Below are 15,541 nucleotides of genomic sequence, written 5' to 3' on the forward strand. Positions count from 1 at the left end.
CTAAATCTCTCTCAGATCATCTGCTTGAGGAGAACCTTCCTGGAAGCAGTGCCACCATAAAAATGAAGTTTGGTGCCCTGAGTGTGTGCATTCACATCTAATATAGACTCATCAAATCATAAGGGTTGGAAAAGATTTCCAAGATCAAGACCAACCTAAAATGTGCATGTGTCATTATTACTTCTGATTAATGTTATTTGGTCTTAAAAGTGGTGCAGCCTGACCTAATTCCACCATGTGTCTTGTTAGAGGCTGATAGTGCAGTGTGATGCATTAAGAGAGACAAATGAGGAGCTCCGGTGTACACAGATGCAGCAGGATCACCTCAGTCAAACAGGTACTGCTTTATCTTCAGAAACTCTTCCATTTGGATTAGAGGTTTCTTTAAGTGTGCTAAATTAAACTCCTCATGTGATTTCAGGTGAATCTCGTTTTAAAAGCCATGACAATCTTGCTGCTGAAATTCTGCCAGTGGAATATAGGTGAGACCCAAAGGTTGAGGGTGTTTGGGATGTTCATAGGAGGGGCATGACAATATTTTTGTGAAAGTTCAGTATTTTCATCAGTGTGATTATTTATCCCACTCCTTGCTTTGCCCCTACCTTAGGTGTTAATAATTATTTCCCCATACTAAAATTACTTTGCATTTTTTCTTAAAACCATATCAGGTTGCTATATATAAATCTGGGTTTGGAGTGACAATTTAAAACTCTGCTTACATCTCTTAGAGTTTTCAAACATTTTAAGTTACAGTTTAATAACAAATAGTATTGTTACCCCCATTATATCATTAAGTACAACCTGCTTGGCTCAGTTGAAAGTTGAGGGAGTGAACAGGACTATTACTTCTTCCTCTTAGTCACCTTCTTTATCAACAGTGACTTGTTTGTTGTTGTTTTTCATTCAGAGAAATGTTTATTCGGCTGCAGCATGAAAATAAGATGCTCCTGCTGGAGCAGGAAGCATCACAAAATGAACGGATTGCAGAGCTCCAGGAAGAGCTGGAGCAGAGGTACCGGTTAATGAACGAGCTGCAAACCGAGAACAGGTAATGGGTGAAACTGCATCTTAAAATACAGCAAAAAGTGATCTCTGGAGTTTCAGGGTGACCTGTGCCTTGCATCTGTAGTGTAGGAACCTTTACTTTCACCTGTGTAATCATAAATGAAGGATTATGAAGCAAGGAAGAAGGAAAGTGGTTTAAATGTGGTAGATCTGTGTATACCATACCCTGAAGGAGGTATGGCTTACAGGACACTCTTCTTCACTCTTGAGAGATTCTTGATAGACTAAGAATGGATGTGAGCTCTATTTCTAGAACTTCAGACTGTTAGACCATGAATTGTCTATCAATGAATGATAAAACATTTTACTAGAATAGGAAAACTTTTGATAGTTACATTTTCTCAAAACTGTGTTTGTTTCAGCAGAAGTTCTAGTCAAACTAAAAGCGTTTGAAATCAGTTTATTTGTGGCTTCAGTTGTGCTGGGTATACCCTCTGAAAAACTAATTACATGGAAAAATCTGTCTGTGAGCTATTTAGATGGGCAATAACTGTGTTTTCCTCCTAAAAGGCTCAGTAAAGAGCGTATTGGAGGATTGTGCCAGCAGATTGAAGAGATGCAAAAGACTTTACAGGAGCAGGGGTCCAAGACTGAAGGAGTAAGTGAAACATTTTGCCAGCTTTGCTTAAAGTCCTCCAGTGTAGCATCAAGTCCTTTGTTTAGATGTGCATCTTATTTTTCAGTGTATCTGAGAAATACCTCCATATCAATTGCAGTTCAATTGCAAAGCTCATGTTTTGTGTGATTCCTTCTATGGAACTGTAACCCTTCTACTTTACTTTAAAAGTCCTTGGTTTTATCATTCAATGGATTTATTTGCCTTGGCTTATTTAGTCGTGCTAAGTATTCTTGGCTCATTTGTAAGAGCATGAATGTTGCATGGTATGAAATACTGAAATACAACTGAATTTTAACTCTCTGCTTTCAACAGTCCAGCAACCTGAAGCAGAAACTGGCAGCACACATGTAAGTAAGGCACATGCATCCAGAATAGCTTATTTATACTAAATAGAACACAGGAACTACTCAAGTCTTGGTAGGGATGTTTGTTTATTTTCTATGCTACTGATTTGAGAGTTATGCATAAAGTGAGTTAAATATTGGTGTTGTAGTTTTGTTTACTCTGACCATGAGGATCTTGTAGTACCGGTACCACTTCACTGTCTCATCACCAGCAACATTTTAATTCTTCTGATTCTACAACAGACTGCTGAAACCATCACTCAAAGTGTATTCCACTCTCCTGAAATATTTTCAGTCCTTTCAGCAGATGTAGTTCTTGCTAAGATGATGCTGGAGGGGCTTAATTATTAATTTTCCTGGTTTTAACTAAAGGAGAATCAATTCAGAAGTCACAACTTTCATGATATTAATATTTTCTATTCAAACCCTGAATTGCTAGAGGTTGAAATATTTATTTAAATACTTTTGTCATAAAGTCTAAGCTTCCAGCTGTTAAACTTCGAATTATTTGTGAGCTTAATCTTTAGCCCAACTTTTCATTCACAGGGAAAAGCTGAATGAGGTTCATGATGAGTTACAGAAGAAAGAGGCTGATATTGCAGAGCTCCAGCCTTATGACAGTCAGAACCGTGAGTTGTTTTGGGGGTGGGGTTTGGTATTTTTTTAATTAGACAATGCTGAGTTTCTTCTGAAACTGGACTGTGGGATACTTGTCTGGATGAGGCTTTCTGCTGCAACTTAGCTTTAAAACTGAACTGGGGGGTGTGGAGGGGTTTTGTGTGTGGTGGTAGGAAGGGAGAGGATCCTGGGGGGATGAGGTTTGTTAACAGTGCTCTGCAAAATGGGATTTCAGGGTCAGGTAGGACAGCTGAAACAAAAATAAGAACTTAAATCTCCTAAACTTAAACTTCTATATTGTCCTCTGTTTGAGGAATGGTGAAATCAGGACACAGAAACCCTGAAAGTACCATGTCTGTTTTTATTTTGTCTTTGTTGATAATTTCTGTAAATAGCCCAGAAGATTGGAGAGCTGGAAGCAGCTTTACGAAAAAAAGATGAAGACATGAAAGCAATGGAAGAAAGATATAAAATGTACCTTGAAAAAGCAAGGAATGTGAGTGGCATGTTTCTGAACATATGCATTCCTCCCTCATAAATTCTTAAACAGATTGAGTGTGTGTGTCCCCACATCCCAATTAAAAGCAGTAGCTACAAATTGCATTTTTAGACAGATTGTTCAACTGATGTCAGTTAAGTCTGAGAAAATAAATAGGGTTTATGCTGAGCATGAGATGCAGTAAGGATTCCTTTGTACTCTTTGCTCTCTTTTGTACAGTGTAACAGCCTGACCAGTGCCCAGCCTCTTCTCACATTCCTCCATGCAGAGCTGTTGAGAATCAAACTGACTTGTAATGCTCTTGTTTTGCCTTGCCTAGGTCATAAAAACCTTAGACCCCAAGCTAAATCCAGCATCAGCAGAAATTATGTTGCTCAGAAAGCAGATATTGGAAAAAGAAAAAATAATTGAAACATTAGAGGTAAAAATTTTACATGTATTTAAATATATTTATCTTCTGGTATGCTCTGTTTCTGGTATTAGGGATTCAAGATATTGTTTCCTAGTGATTCTGTAAAATCTGCTTTGCTGAAATTCTGAGAGGATTGTTGACAGTAATCCAAACATCAAAAAAATACTGGGGAAATGCATCGAGTTTCAGAGCAATATTGATGGGACTAGTTGGAATAGTTGCCTGAGCAGATACAGAGCTCCTCAGCATGATTCAGTAGGCTGATAGGTCTGACTGTTTAAATGCTATGGCCTCACATTCCTTTTATGTAATGAGTACTAGGGAAGTACATTATGTAATAGCAATTAGTCACTGGAGGTACAGTCTTTTCAGGTGAAAAATCACTAAATTATTTATAGATTTTCTGATACACAGCAGACCCCTTGTGCATTTCCCCACACAAATCCTCAGCACATTTCCAAGTTCCATTTGTGTTTCTAACTGCAACGTGTGTAGTTTAGCCTGTTCTTAGAGCAGGCTGATATTTATCTCTCAGTTTTTTATGAAAGTGTCTTTGTTTATACTTCTAGGCTTTGTAGTTATTTTGTGTACTGAAGCATTTCTGCTGCCTGTGTTTATTTCACTCACTGGACTGCAGCAAGTTTATGCAGATAAAATTTGTGTTTTAACTGATGTTTGTCTCCTTGCAGAATGAACACAAAATGGCCAAGCTACGTGACTATGAGGAAAAGCTGATTGTAACTGCATGGTACAACAAGGTGGGTCAAAAATTCACTTAATGAAACATCTTTTGCTACATGAGCCAGTTAAATCTTAGTTAACCTAAGAAATACAGCAGAAGCTATTCTGTGTGCATACTAAGTAAGCATGAGCAGGATGGGTAATTTTTTTCCTTCTGTTTTTGCTGTTGTTTAAGTTGTTGTTTAACTCTTGCAGAGCCTGACTCTGCAGAAGCTGGGCATGGAAGCCAGGCTGGTGGGCAGCAGCGGCAGCTGCGGGGCCGGGCCCGGCCGCTCCTTCCTGGCACAGCAGCGTCACGTCACCAACACCAGGAGGAACCTCACTGTTAAAGTACCAGGTGCAGCTTCTGATTAAACACGAGGACATGAGGAAAAATCACATGCTAAAGTGTCCTTAAATGTTTTATACCTTCCACTTTACCTGCTTGATGAAAGAGGAGGTTAGAATGGTGGACAGCTGCAAATTACAACATCAGAACCTGTCAGGAAGGGATTAAGGAGATCAGCCAGAAGGTAGCACGTTTTCCTAGTAGATTTAATAACTGCAGCATGTACAAGCACAACTTAAAAGATTTATATTTGCCTTCAGATTCTATTGTAAATATGAAATTTGGCACTGTATATTTAAAACTTTATTTAAGTGGGTTTGGGTTAGAAAGTTGACTTTTATAATGGGAGGATGTTATGCAAAGGTGTACTTCAGAAAACTGGCAATATTGGGCATTTTTGCTGTGTTCTTCTGAAAGTAGATCTAAAAGGTTGGTAACATCTTTAAAAAAAACCAACTTTTTTAGAATAGAAAGTACAAATTTAAAAGCAAGAAAGTACTTGCATTTATAGAAGAAGAAAATAAAGGTGTGGTACCAGTTGTTACGTAACAAAAGACAGGATTTGTTTTGAGAGAAGCAGAATTTCTCAGTTTATTAAAAAAACAAAACAAAACAAAGCTTAAGTTGGTGCATATATACACTGAGGAAAACCTGTCTTTAAGATGTTTAATTCACTTAAGCCAAAAAAGCTTGTCTTTTCCTGGGTAAGAAAAAAGCTATTATACTAGCTCAAAAGTTTGGGCTATATTTTAAAAGTCTGGCATATTGGTATACTGCATTTATTTGCGGAAAGGGGATTTAGGTGGGAAAGAGCCCCATTTATTTCAACCTATTTATACAACCCTGTGCATGGAAATTGCATTTCCTCTTTTTTAAATGTAGTTTCACTTTGGCTATTCTGAACTAACTGTGCTAGGCAGAGGAATGAGAGATGGCTTTGGCAGTTAATGGCAGCAGAGATTGTTTTTTGGCAGGGAGAAAAGTGCATAAACTGCAATAGTTGATAGAAGATGAAATGGGGGTTGATACCTGAAATCTGTGTGCAGGAACTTGCTGTCTTTCACAAAACTTGTGACTATTTCCCAAATGTCTAGCTCTTGATTTGAATGGTATTTTTAGGAAACCTGTTAACGTCTGTTCTTTGCAAATGGTCTAGAAAAAGTTCATTATACCCATAGTTAAATAAAATAAAATTGCAGCAGCCCTTAAAATGAAATTAATAGATTTAAATTAAGTATTTGAGGGTGCTGTACTGGACCACCATCTAATATAAAATTCAGCTTCCTGTGAGCATGAAAGCACACCTCTCTTACCATTAAGGCCATCTTTGATTTGAGAATAGGGTTCTCAATTTTACAGAATTGTAATTTTTTTTACAGAATTTTTAGATTTTGAATTGTGACATTTGGATAGTGTGTCATTTTGCCTGCCCCTCACTACAGCTTGATTTCTTCCTTCCCCAGCATCTTATATTTTTAATTGTGGCATTGCATGTAATGCCAGAGAAAAGGCAAGCATTCATTTTTGATACTTAGGGTTGCTTCTTAGTTGTGGTGGTTGTTTTGCAGTGCTGTCTGTATGAATAGGCATTCAACAGATTTCCTCCTTCAAAAGGCATTGTTTAAAAGCCAGTTTTGTGCTAAGTGTGGCACATGCCAGACACATGACTGTTGGAGAGTTGTCTGTGGTGGTGTTCTTCAGGACTCTATGCTTCTTTGGACTACCTCGTGGGTTTTGAGGTCTTTTATTGCTGCAGTGGTGTTAGTGGAGTTGGTGTTTTTAAGGTACATTTGCATATTTAATCTGCCAGTGCTGTGGGTGGGAGGGAGGTGGTGGTGAGCAGTGGAGCAGGAGATTAAGTCTTAGCAAGATGCTTCCATTTCTGAAGTCTGGTATTTGGTGTGTTCTAGTGAAACGTGGAGCTGTCTCTGATGGTGTTGAGTGGGTCTCTTAACCCTCGTTCTTTGCAGCATGGAAACTTTCATGGATGTCCTTCAGATACTCGTGTAGTTGGTAGGCTTGATTTGTTGTACTTCTCCCAGTAGTGGAGCTGTGTCAGTAGTCTGTCAGGTGCTGAATAGTGACAAACTTGGAGCAAATGTCTTTGACTTACACTTCTCAAAACTGCAGACCCTGGGACCAAAAATAACCAAGAACCTCCCTGTCATTTAATTGAAAGTTTGTCTTCTGACTAGTGATGGAAGAGTTTAAGTCCTGAACTACAGGCAGGGATCAGCCTTTTTCAGGGCATGTTTGTCCCCAGTAATTGAGCTGGGGTTGCCAAAATGAATCTGGTTTTCAGGTATTGGATGAAATGTTGCTTATTTGGGACTTTTCCAAACAGTTAAGAGTGAAGCCTGTGCATATCACTCAAAGTTTCTTTGGGACTGAGAACCTGTTTAAAAGCAGCTGTTCTACGACTGGTTAAACCTGGGTTCTGTCCTGTGAACAAGGAACTGATGTGTGGAAATAAATAACTGGATTATAAGCCATGATGTTGTATTCACTTCAGCTCATCTGCCTCTGCAGGAAGGACCATTAGATCCAGGACCATTTCAATGTGTACTTCACTCATGTCAAACCAAAAAGCTGCTAAAAACTCTGCTGTGTTACAGCTGTATCCAACACATGCTCTGTCAATCCATGTCCTTTAATGCAGGAGGAACAGAGAGGCCCCTTGGCTCTCCTGATAAATTTGTACCATCCCATCAGCACAGTTCAGAGCAGACTCAAATATGAGGTGAAATCACTGAATACTGCTGAAGTTTAACAACATTTTTAGGAATTTAGCCAGTTTCCAGTAAAACGGGTAATGTAGATCCAAAGAAACAAAAAATATCTTCTAAATGACATATCATTTATTAATTATTTTTTATATAAAATGAATTACTATGGAAGAGAAGTGTTTTATAGCAATAATACAAAATATGGACTAGTGGGTTCTTTTACTCAAGATGGGTCAGGCAGCAGTTTTGAGAAGATTCTTTTGCAACAACCTTATTATATAGTGGATTAAGAAACATTCACTGAAAATAATTTTCACCTGATTTTTTTGTTCATTAAAGTATATATATATGGGTATTCTATTTTCTAAGATACACACTTACTTGGAAATAAGTAATATAAGCAATACTGATGTTCTATTTAGGTAGCCATAAATAGTTTAGAAATTAGAAAATGAAAACAATTGTTTAGGAGTTGGTAATGTCTAGTACAATAATTTTCTTATTTGTTTCTTTTTCCCCTTCCCCTGAAACTGGAGTTAAGGTTTTCAGTGTATCGGTGTCTACATCTTCTGTTTAAAACAAATGTAAACACTGTCTTGCATAGAACTTGAAAAATTGCACTAATTTTTAAACTTTCAGTTTTATTTTTTTCTTTGGGAAAAATCCTTTTATATTCACATAAAGATTTTTAAAATGAATTCTTTGGTGTCTTTATTCCAAGCTGTGTATTTAATGGTCCCTAGATGGTGTTTCTGGGCAATGCATGACCGGGTTCTGCACGTTGGTACATCTACACCATCTAAAATACCCTGTTTCAGGATAGACATGTATTACAATGTGGATGTAAAAAGTTGTGCTGCTCTCCTCTGCTGTTTCCAGTTCATTCCTCCCACCCAAAGCTGGTTCCCTCAGCTCAGCCCACAGACAGTTGTCTCAGAGCTGGGCAAGGGGGTTGTGAAGTGCAAAGGTTAAACCCCTCTGCAGCTGAGCTGTGAAGTGACCTCAGTAATTATTGCTGCTGAGGTAGGTGAGGGCCTCTGCCTGTTCTCAGCCCCACCTGAGGACACAGAGGATAGGTAGAGCTCTAAATCACTGTCCTTGCTTTTATTCAGAAAACTGTCTGCCCTGTCCATCCTGCTCTGCAGGTGATTTATGTGCTCCATTCTTAGCCCCACTGTCACCACCCCCAGCCCAGAAGTGCTGTTGGTAAAGAGCTGGCAGCCTTCAGCCCTCCAGAGGGAAGCTCTGAGGATGAGGAGCCCAGTTACTTCCCTGGTGTGGAAGGGCCTGTCCCAGAGAGTGTTAAGCCATTATGGAAGAGCTGCTTTTCCTGCTTTCTGAGGACATAAAAGCAGTTTCAGGCACAGCACCAAAACGTGCAGGTGTGTGAGAGAGGAGGGAAGAGGTGCTCAGCTGTGCAGGAAGCCTGAGCCGAGCTGCAGGATGTGTTCAGTCCTGACCCTGTTTGCTTGCAGCTTTCTGGCAGCTCCTGAAGAGCCAAGCAGTGCAGCAGGAGTTTTGTGTGTTCAGGTGAGGGATGTCCCTGGAAGAGGAGTGCAGGATTAAAGCCCTGAGTGCAAAGGAAAGGAGGAGCTGAGGTCAGTCATGTGTGTGGGAGATGGTTTAGGCAGAGGGGGCAAAATATTCAAGATGCCTGTGAAATTGATTCTTCTTTTGGAATTTAACTAACCCAGCAGGGGCCTACAGAGGAAGCTTTTGGATAGAGCAGCAGCTTGGGAAAGGAAATGGGAACCTGAGCAAAGCACTGGGGGGAGAAAAGTACCACAAAACAGTCAGATGTCACCTGTGAACTGGAATTGTTTTGGGAGTAATAATCACACAGCAGAAACTTACCACTGTTCCCCTCCCGTTCCCAGTCAATTCCAGGCGTGCAGCCCACTTGCAATCTTCCCCTTCAGCTTCTCTCAGAGAAGAGAAAAAAAAGGAGATGGGTCTGGAGAGTCAAATGACTTTGTTGTTTCTGCTGGCGAGGGGAGGTGTGGGAGCCTGTGCCAGCTGCAGGTTGGGGGGCAGCTGGCATGAGGAGAGGAGGGTGGAGGGCTGGGGCTGACCAGGTTCTCCCTAGGAGTGGGATGAGACAAGACTGCATTTAATAAATGGACTGGTTTGTGTCCCCTCATGTGTCCTCATTTCTCCACCTCACGGGTCTGTGAAACAGCGTCAAGTACCAGGAACAGTATCTCAGTCCAAACTCTTGTTTCCACTGGCACAGAAAATCAGAGGAGGTGGGCAGAACCCCCCAACCAGTGCTGAAGGAGCTGTGCCAGAAGCTTTGTTCACCTGGGAGAAATTTGCTTCCTCTAGGAAGAGGTGAGCTGTACTCCAGGGAAAATTGAAAAGAGGAAAAAGTTGCTCTCTGCTCATTTCCTCAGCAGGAGCTGGAGCTGTGTGTTCCTGGTGCTGATTTCCTCAGTTCCCATCCTGCTCCTGGGAGCTGCAGCTTCTGCCTGGAGGCCTCAACAGGTTCCTTGTGGTGCAGCTGTTTCCCAGTTCAGTGCATTTATTAATGTTAACCATTGGTTGCCAGTCTTGGGACTCTTATCATTGTGTAGATGATGGCTCCAAATAGTAATTTGTTGCTGTTTTTTTCCAAGGCAGCATTTTCCTCGTTAGACTGTTGAGTGCAGCTTAACCTCATCGTGTGTTGCTGGAGCTCACCCCACTTCCCTTGGACACATCAGCCACTCCGTGATGCTGGGCAGGTAAACAGGGAGGATTTTGTATATTTTAATTCCAGCTGTGCTGCTAGGATCATTTTTTCCATCACTTCTGTAGGAATTGCCTTTGCTTTTACAGTGCCAGCCTCCTGCAGTGCAGGGGCAGAGACACAGGGCATGGCCAAAGCTCACAGCCCATGATGGACATGGCCTGCATGGTCTTCACTTTGCAGAACACTTCATGACACAAAATTGCTTTGATAAAGATTTATTGATGTATGAGACAGGTGTTACAAAGTGACTTTTTTTAGAGAAGTACATACTAAGGAAATGTCGAATACTTGTGTTAATGTTATAAAACAAAGGCTGATGTTGCTCTCCCATTGTACCCAGCCACAGCCTCAACAGTGCAGTCTCTAAAGTGTCCCTCATTTTGCCAAGGTGAGCCATGGCCATCTGTCATAAAATTAGGAAAGCCCCAAGCCCCTCATTAATTAACAGTGCCATAGGGCAAGCCTAATAATGCCCTGGTAGCTCCCAGGCTGATCCCATGATCACATCATCATGGGATACAGAGTGCAAGATCTAATTGTAAAAGAAATGATTTTGTAATTGCTTTGAAAGAAATAAACCGCCCAGCCTCCCCCTGGAGCTGTCAAGGGCTTGTTTTCAGCACCCTTGACAAAGGATTTTCCATGTGAGGACGGTGGCCAAGGCTTCCCTACCGAGGCACAGCACAGATCTTGTAGGGCTGTGGGGACATTGCGATGCCTATCATGGGCTGGAGGCTGAGGGTGGTGTCTGGGGGTACCTGGAAGGTGAATTTCTGGAGCAGGGATGTGAAGAAGAGGAAGAGCTCAGCACGGGCCAGCAGCTCACCCAGGCAGGAACGCTTCCCTGTGGAGACAGCAACCCACAGCATCCTCACACTCTGCTTCTGCTGCTGAAAATGCTTCTGCCTGCCCTTAGGACCATATTCCAGCTGTGTTACCCCATTCCTGGATGAGTTTTGTAACCCAAACCAAGCTTCTCACTAATAACTGGCATTACATGGTCTGCCCCCAAACTGCATGACTTTATGAGGACAATTCACACACACAACCTGGGTGAGAACCATGGCTCTCCATGCTGGGAGAGCTCACCAAAGAGAGTACCAGAGAAGTTGTGTGGTGCTGGTGTGGGAAGCAGGTGCTAAAAGCAGCCTCTCTCACTGGAAGTTGCTGGCTGGGGGACCCTGTGGTGGCAAGAGTGAGGCTCCTGGTGAGCTCAGCCACGTGGGAGCAGCAGCACAGGGTAATGCTCTTGCCTCAGTGAAGCTGTTCCTAAGGTCTCTGGAATTTACATGGTTTATTATTCATTCTCATTTCTCTTCTGTGCATGTGAAAAGAGACAGGAAAAGGTTCCAAGTATGGTTGTGGTGCTTTGGGGAGGCCGTGGGAGCATTTTGAGCAGCACCTCCCAGGGTACATCTGCCCTTTCCATTGCTGTTTTCCTCTCCGTCTCCACCCTGCAGTTGGAAACCCAAGCCCACATGTGCACCATAATTCAGCAAAATTAGAAAAATGTACCTGTAGAAAATGGTAGAAAATACTCGTTTTTCCAGAACTTCCCATCCTTCAGGAAATGCTCAGGGTTAAAAGCATCAGGGGTTTTCCACTCATTCTTGTCAAACAGCAGAGAGGTTAAATTTGTCATTAAAACAGTGCCCTAAGAGGGAAAAAGAAAAAGAAATCACACTTTCTCTGGCACTGACAGTAGTAGGAGGGACAGTTTTATCTTCCAGTCTCCTCTCCATGAAGAACATCCTTAGTCAAATTCTACTGAAATTATTTGTGAAAGACCCCACTGCAGGCCAATTTTCTACTTTTAGTCTGTTTGGAAGTGCAGTTACATAACTGCATTTTTCCCTCATCAGCATTGTTTTTATCTGTTGTAATCTTGGGCCATCTCGTGTGTGTGCATGTGAAAGTCCCTGTAAGAGCTGGGAGCTGTGCCTCAAGGGTGTGTGTGGGGCTGGGGCACCATTCAGGGAGCTGGGGAACACTGGATGGCAAAAATCCATGTTCAGAAGGAGTGGACTCTGGACAGGGCAGGGACGCTGTCTGTGCAGGAGGGACCTGGCCTGGCACCGTGCCCAGGGAGCTGGGAGTGTTCCTGGAGTCCCAGCACTCCAGAGTTCACCTTTGGGATGTAGTAGCCATCCAGGTAGGTGTCCTTTGATGCCATTCTTGGCACGTTGAAAGGGATAACGTTGCCTTTCCTCTGCACTTCGTGGATGACGGCGTTGGTGTAGTGCAGGTTGTTCCTGTCCTCCAGGGCTGGCGGCCGTGCCTGGCCAATGACCGCATCGATCTCGGCTTGCACCTGGGCTGGGGGAAGAAACAGGAATGAGCCTAGGGAAAAAACCTTGGAACAATAAAATATTATTGCTGTAAGGGTCTACCAAGGGACCTGGGCCACTGCCTGCACCTCTTATGTGAGTGTGGGGACATTCCCAACTGGTCTCTCACAAAGCTGCAAGGGAAAACATGGACTTTTCGCTAAGCGTACCTTGAATTTCTGGATGTGTGGCCATAAACAGCAGAGCCCAGCGGAGGGTTGAGGACGTGGTCTCAGTCCCAGCAAACATCAGGTCAAGGGCGCAGGACACGAGGTGTTCCTCCCGGAAAGTGTCACTGTCATGGTCCTTCACGAGAAGGTGCGTTAGTGCCACAGGAACAGTGAGGGTCTCCTGGCACCAGACTTGGTCCAGAACACCCCAAGGATTTTGGCAGAAGCTGCTGACCCCCTGCATCCCCGTCCTGCTGATGGGTGGCCTGAACCTGATGTCTGTCCTGAGCTCATAAAAGGCCACAAAGGCAGCTCAGATGGAGGATCTGGGCTCGTTTCCCATCCCTTCTGATTTCTAAGCCTCACTCCAGGAGGGTTTTCTCCCCATTGCTGACCTTGGAGATCTCCAGCAGGTAGCTGTCGATGTAGTCCCGGCTCTCTGAGGGGTTCCATTCCTCCTTGTGTTTGTTGATCTGCTTTTGCATAAACTCTTTCAATAACCTCCAGTTTTTAAAAATGGTATGGTGGGCTCCAGGTAAGTACTTCATTATAGATGGGAAATTGTTGTACAGCTTTGAACACAAAAGGAGAAAGACAAGTTGAACAAAGGATTTTAAAAACTCTTCTGACATCAAGACTTTAGCCTGCGATTGCACTTGCTGAATTTCAGGAGCTGGTGGAAACAACTCAGCTCCAGAAGAGCAGCATTCTCATTGTGGGGTAACTTGTGTGTTACCCACTATTTCAGTGGGCAGATTGGCAATCAGTGGGCAGGAAAAGTGATTTTGGGTGAGAGAGAGCAGCACAAACATAGCACAACTTAAACAGAAGGAATTAAAAAATGACAGGCAAATCTACCCTGTGCAAAAAAGGAACAGGGAACGACAGGTTTGGTGATGACAACACTGTGACTTTTGAGGTTGACTCCAGAGAAGAAACTATGGCCCTGGATTGATGGCAGGAGGGCTGTACCTGGCTTGTGATGGCTCCATGGAGGACAACCATGTCATTCATGAGCTTCAGCAGTCTCTGGAAATCCTCATCATGGTATTCAAACCGATTGCCAAAGATGAGGGAGCAGATGACATTTGAAATACCATTAGTGATTTTAAACTGAGGGTTGAAAGGATTCCCTGGAGAAAAAAAAGATCAGTTCTCTTCCACTCTTCTCAGGAAAGACAAAAACACATGTCAGAGGTAAAATAGTCAAGAAGTATGAATGAAATGAGTGGCCCCTAATGGGCACTATCCTATGTCAGTGCTTTCCTGGGGTGCCTGGCTTACCCCATGGGCTGGCCAAGCTTGGCAGGGCAACCCCAGTGGTCCCAGTTCAATCAGCTTATGGAGATGTTTGTTTACTTTGGAAAGCAAGGTCTGCAGGATGTCATTTGAATTCATTGGAAGCATCAGCATTTATGCATACATGGTATTTCCCAGAGAGGAGCAGGCTGAAGGTGGGCAGTGAATAATGCTCTGTGTGTCCCTGGCTGCTTTCCCCAGCCAGTTGGAAGGCAAAGCACCTGTAGGAAGGAGCAGGGATGCTGGCAGGGTTGTGGCATCCCTTGCAAGATGGGATATTTTTCAGCATGCAGTGAAATTATGACAAGCCCTACCAGTTCCTGCCTTCACAGCTGCTGAGGGCCATGGCACTCACCCTGTTCGTCTCTAAACGCATCCACGAGGTATCGGCACTCCTCCTGGATGCGCTCCTCCAGGCTCCTCTTCCCCAGGCCAAAGTTTCGGAGTGTGGTCAGGGTGAACCTCCTCTGTGCCTTCCACAGGTGCCCGCTGGAAGAGATCAGTCCTGGCAGGAACATCCCCCATGAGCCAGGGCCGATCTCCACTGAGGGAGAGAAGCTCCAGGGCTCTGCAGGGTCAAGGTTAGACCTTAGAGCTGAGGCACGTTGAGGGATAACTCACCCATCTTGCTGAAGACCTCCTCATCGATGGGAATGTCGGGGCGCTCCATGAACTTGTCCCCTTGGTTCACGAGCACTTCCTTCACCAGCCGCATCCCGTTTACCATCACAAACTTCATGCTGCCCATTTGCATACCAAAGATGTCACCATATCTTTTACTCAGCTGGGAGGGGACATAAATAAAAGGGGTTTTCATTTGCAATGAATGTTCCTGGTGAGACCAGGACACCCCTGTCAGGGGACATGGGTAAAAATAAGGGAAGGGCGGGGACAGAATGTGCGCACTCTGCCTGAGGGCAGTCTTTTTTCTTTCCTCTTTTCCCAAATCAGTGATCAGGAGATGGTGCTAATTGGCCATAAATCAAATAAACCTCACCAAGTTTGATTTTTCAGTCCTGTGTTTTTCCAGTTTTTGTTTCACCCCATTCCAGCCCCCACTTACACCTCTAGGGTTTGTACATCTGTGACTGCACCTGTGGAGACTGTGCTGTGACCTTTGCCCATGGAATCACTCCACACTTGTCACCCTGCTTGTACTCAGGTAAATGTCACCGATGAGGGCAAACCTCCTGCCAGCCTTCAGGACCTGTGGGGTTTGGGTTATCCCTTTCCCTGCATGGCCAGGGATGTGTGGCTGCAATCCCTCCATCCCTTCCCCATACTGCTCAGCACCCACATACCCTCTGCACTGCAACCAAAGGATCTTTGAAGTCTATGAGATAGATGTGCCCCAAAAAGGGAAGGCGGAAGGGGGTGGGAGGGAAATCCTTTGGATTTCTGTTCTTCATGTAGTCTGCAATGAGCAGGAAGACGAAGAGAAAGACAAGGAATGTCTGGAGGGAGATGTTGTCCCAGAGGAAGTGCAGCATGGCTGGATGGTGGCACTCTGCAGGGACGTGTCCCACAGCAGGTCAGGCAGGTTGAGCTCACAGGGCACCACTGAGGCTCCCAGGGCCAGGGGGAGATGGATGATCTGCTGTGGGTACAAAAACAGGACAGCAAGGAGTGGCTTTTGCTGCCTGCTCTCAAAGCTACATTCAG

The 15,541-nt window shown here is 43.6% G+C and overlaps 2 protein-coding genes and 1 long non-coding RNA gene across 4 annotated transcripts in view; 2 read left to right on the forward strand and 1 right to left on the reverse strand.

Moving 5' to 3' along the window:
- The window catches only part of HOOK1 (hook microtubule tethering protein 1), a 29,996-nt gene extending 21,946 nt beyond the window's left edge, over positions 1-8,050 (forward strand). For both annotated transcript variants that reach the window (XM_086841668.1, XM_023932329.2), the window contains 10 exons: positions 250-337; positions 422-482; positions 908-1,048; positions 1,576-1,663; positions 1,997-2,031; positions 2,575-2,657; positions 3,042-3,142; positions 3,465-3,566; positions 4,247-4,315; positions 4,494-8,050. In XM_086841668.1, coding sequence (XP_086697794.1) covers positions 250-337; positions 422-482; positions 908-1,048; positions 1,576-1,663; positions 1,997-2,031; positions 2,575-2,657; positions 3,042-3,142; positions 3,465-3,566; positions 4,247-4,315; positions 4,494-4,652 — 927 coding nt within the window. In that variant the 3' untranslated portion in view covers positions 4,653-8,050. The remainder of the gene's footprint in view (positions 1-249; positions 338-421; positions 483-907; positions 1,049-1,575; positions 1,664-1,996; positions 2,032-2,574; positions 2,658-3,041; positions 3,143-3,464; positions 3,567-4,246; positions 4,316-4,493) is intronic.
- A 777-nt stretch (positions 8,051-8,827) lies between these two features.
- Positions 8,828-10,312, forward strand: LOC147651757 (uncharacterized). The gene is made up of 4 exons (XR_015273700.1): positions 8,828-8,950; positions 9,586-9,683; positions 9,968-10,075; positions 10,149-10,312. It is a non-coding gene; the product is annotated as an uncharacterized LOC147651757 (long non-coding RNA).
- CYP2J2 (cytochrome P450 family 2 subfamily J member 2) lies at positions 10,283-15,369 on the reverse strand. Its single transcript, XM_023932331.2, has 9 exons — positions 15,181-15,369; positions 14,501-14,663; positions 14,235-14,384; positions 13,553-13,713; positions 12,976-13,152; positions 12,581-12,716; positions 12,212-12,399; positions 11,599-11,737; positions 10,283-10,927 (listed from the first exon to the last, which is right to left on the reverse strand). Exons 1-9 carry the CDS (start codon positions 15,367-15,369, stop codon positions 10,752-10,754), a joined length of 1,479 nt encoding a protein of 492 aa, XP_023788099.2. The 3' UTR covers positions 10,283-10,751.
- Positions 15,370-15,541: the final 172 nt, after the last annotated feature.

The sequence above is a fragment of the Cyanistes caeruleus genome, chromosome 9 (genome assembly GCF_971803275.1).
Source record: "Cyanistes caeruleus chromosome 9, bCyaCae1.hap1.1, whole genome shotgun sequence".
Classification (NCBI taxonomy): Eukaryota; Metazoa; Chordata; class Aves; order Passeriformes; family Paridae; genus Cyanistes; species Cyanistes caeruleus.

What these genes read in the sequence shown, in the direction of transcription:
- CYP2J2 (XM_023932331.2), bottom strand. Translation starts at nt 15,369, where the DNA reads ATGCTGCACTTCCTCTGGGACAACATCTCCCTCCAGACATTCCTTGTC. An exon ending in TGCGTTTAGAGACGAACAGG is followed by an intron (nt 13,714 to 14,234) that starts GTGAGTGCCATG and finishes TTTTTTCTCCAG; the next exon opens with GGAATCCTTTCAACCCTCAG. An exon ending in TTTTCTACCATTTTCTACAG is followed by an intron (nt 10,928 to 11,598) that starts GTACATTTTTCT and finishes CTGTCTCCACAG; the next exon opens with GGAAGCGTTCCTGCCTGGGT.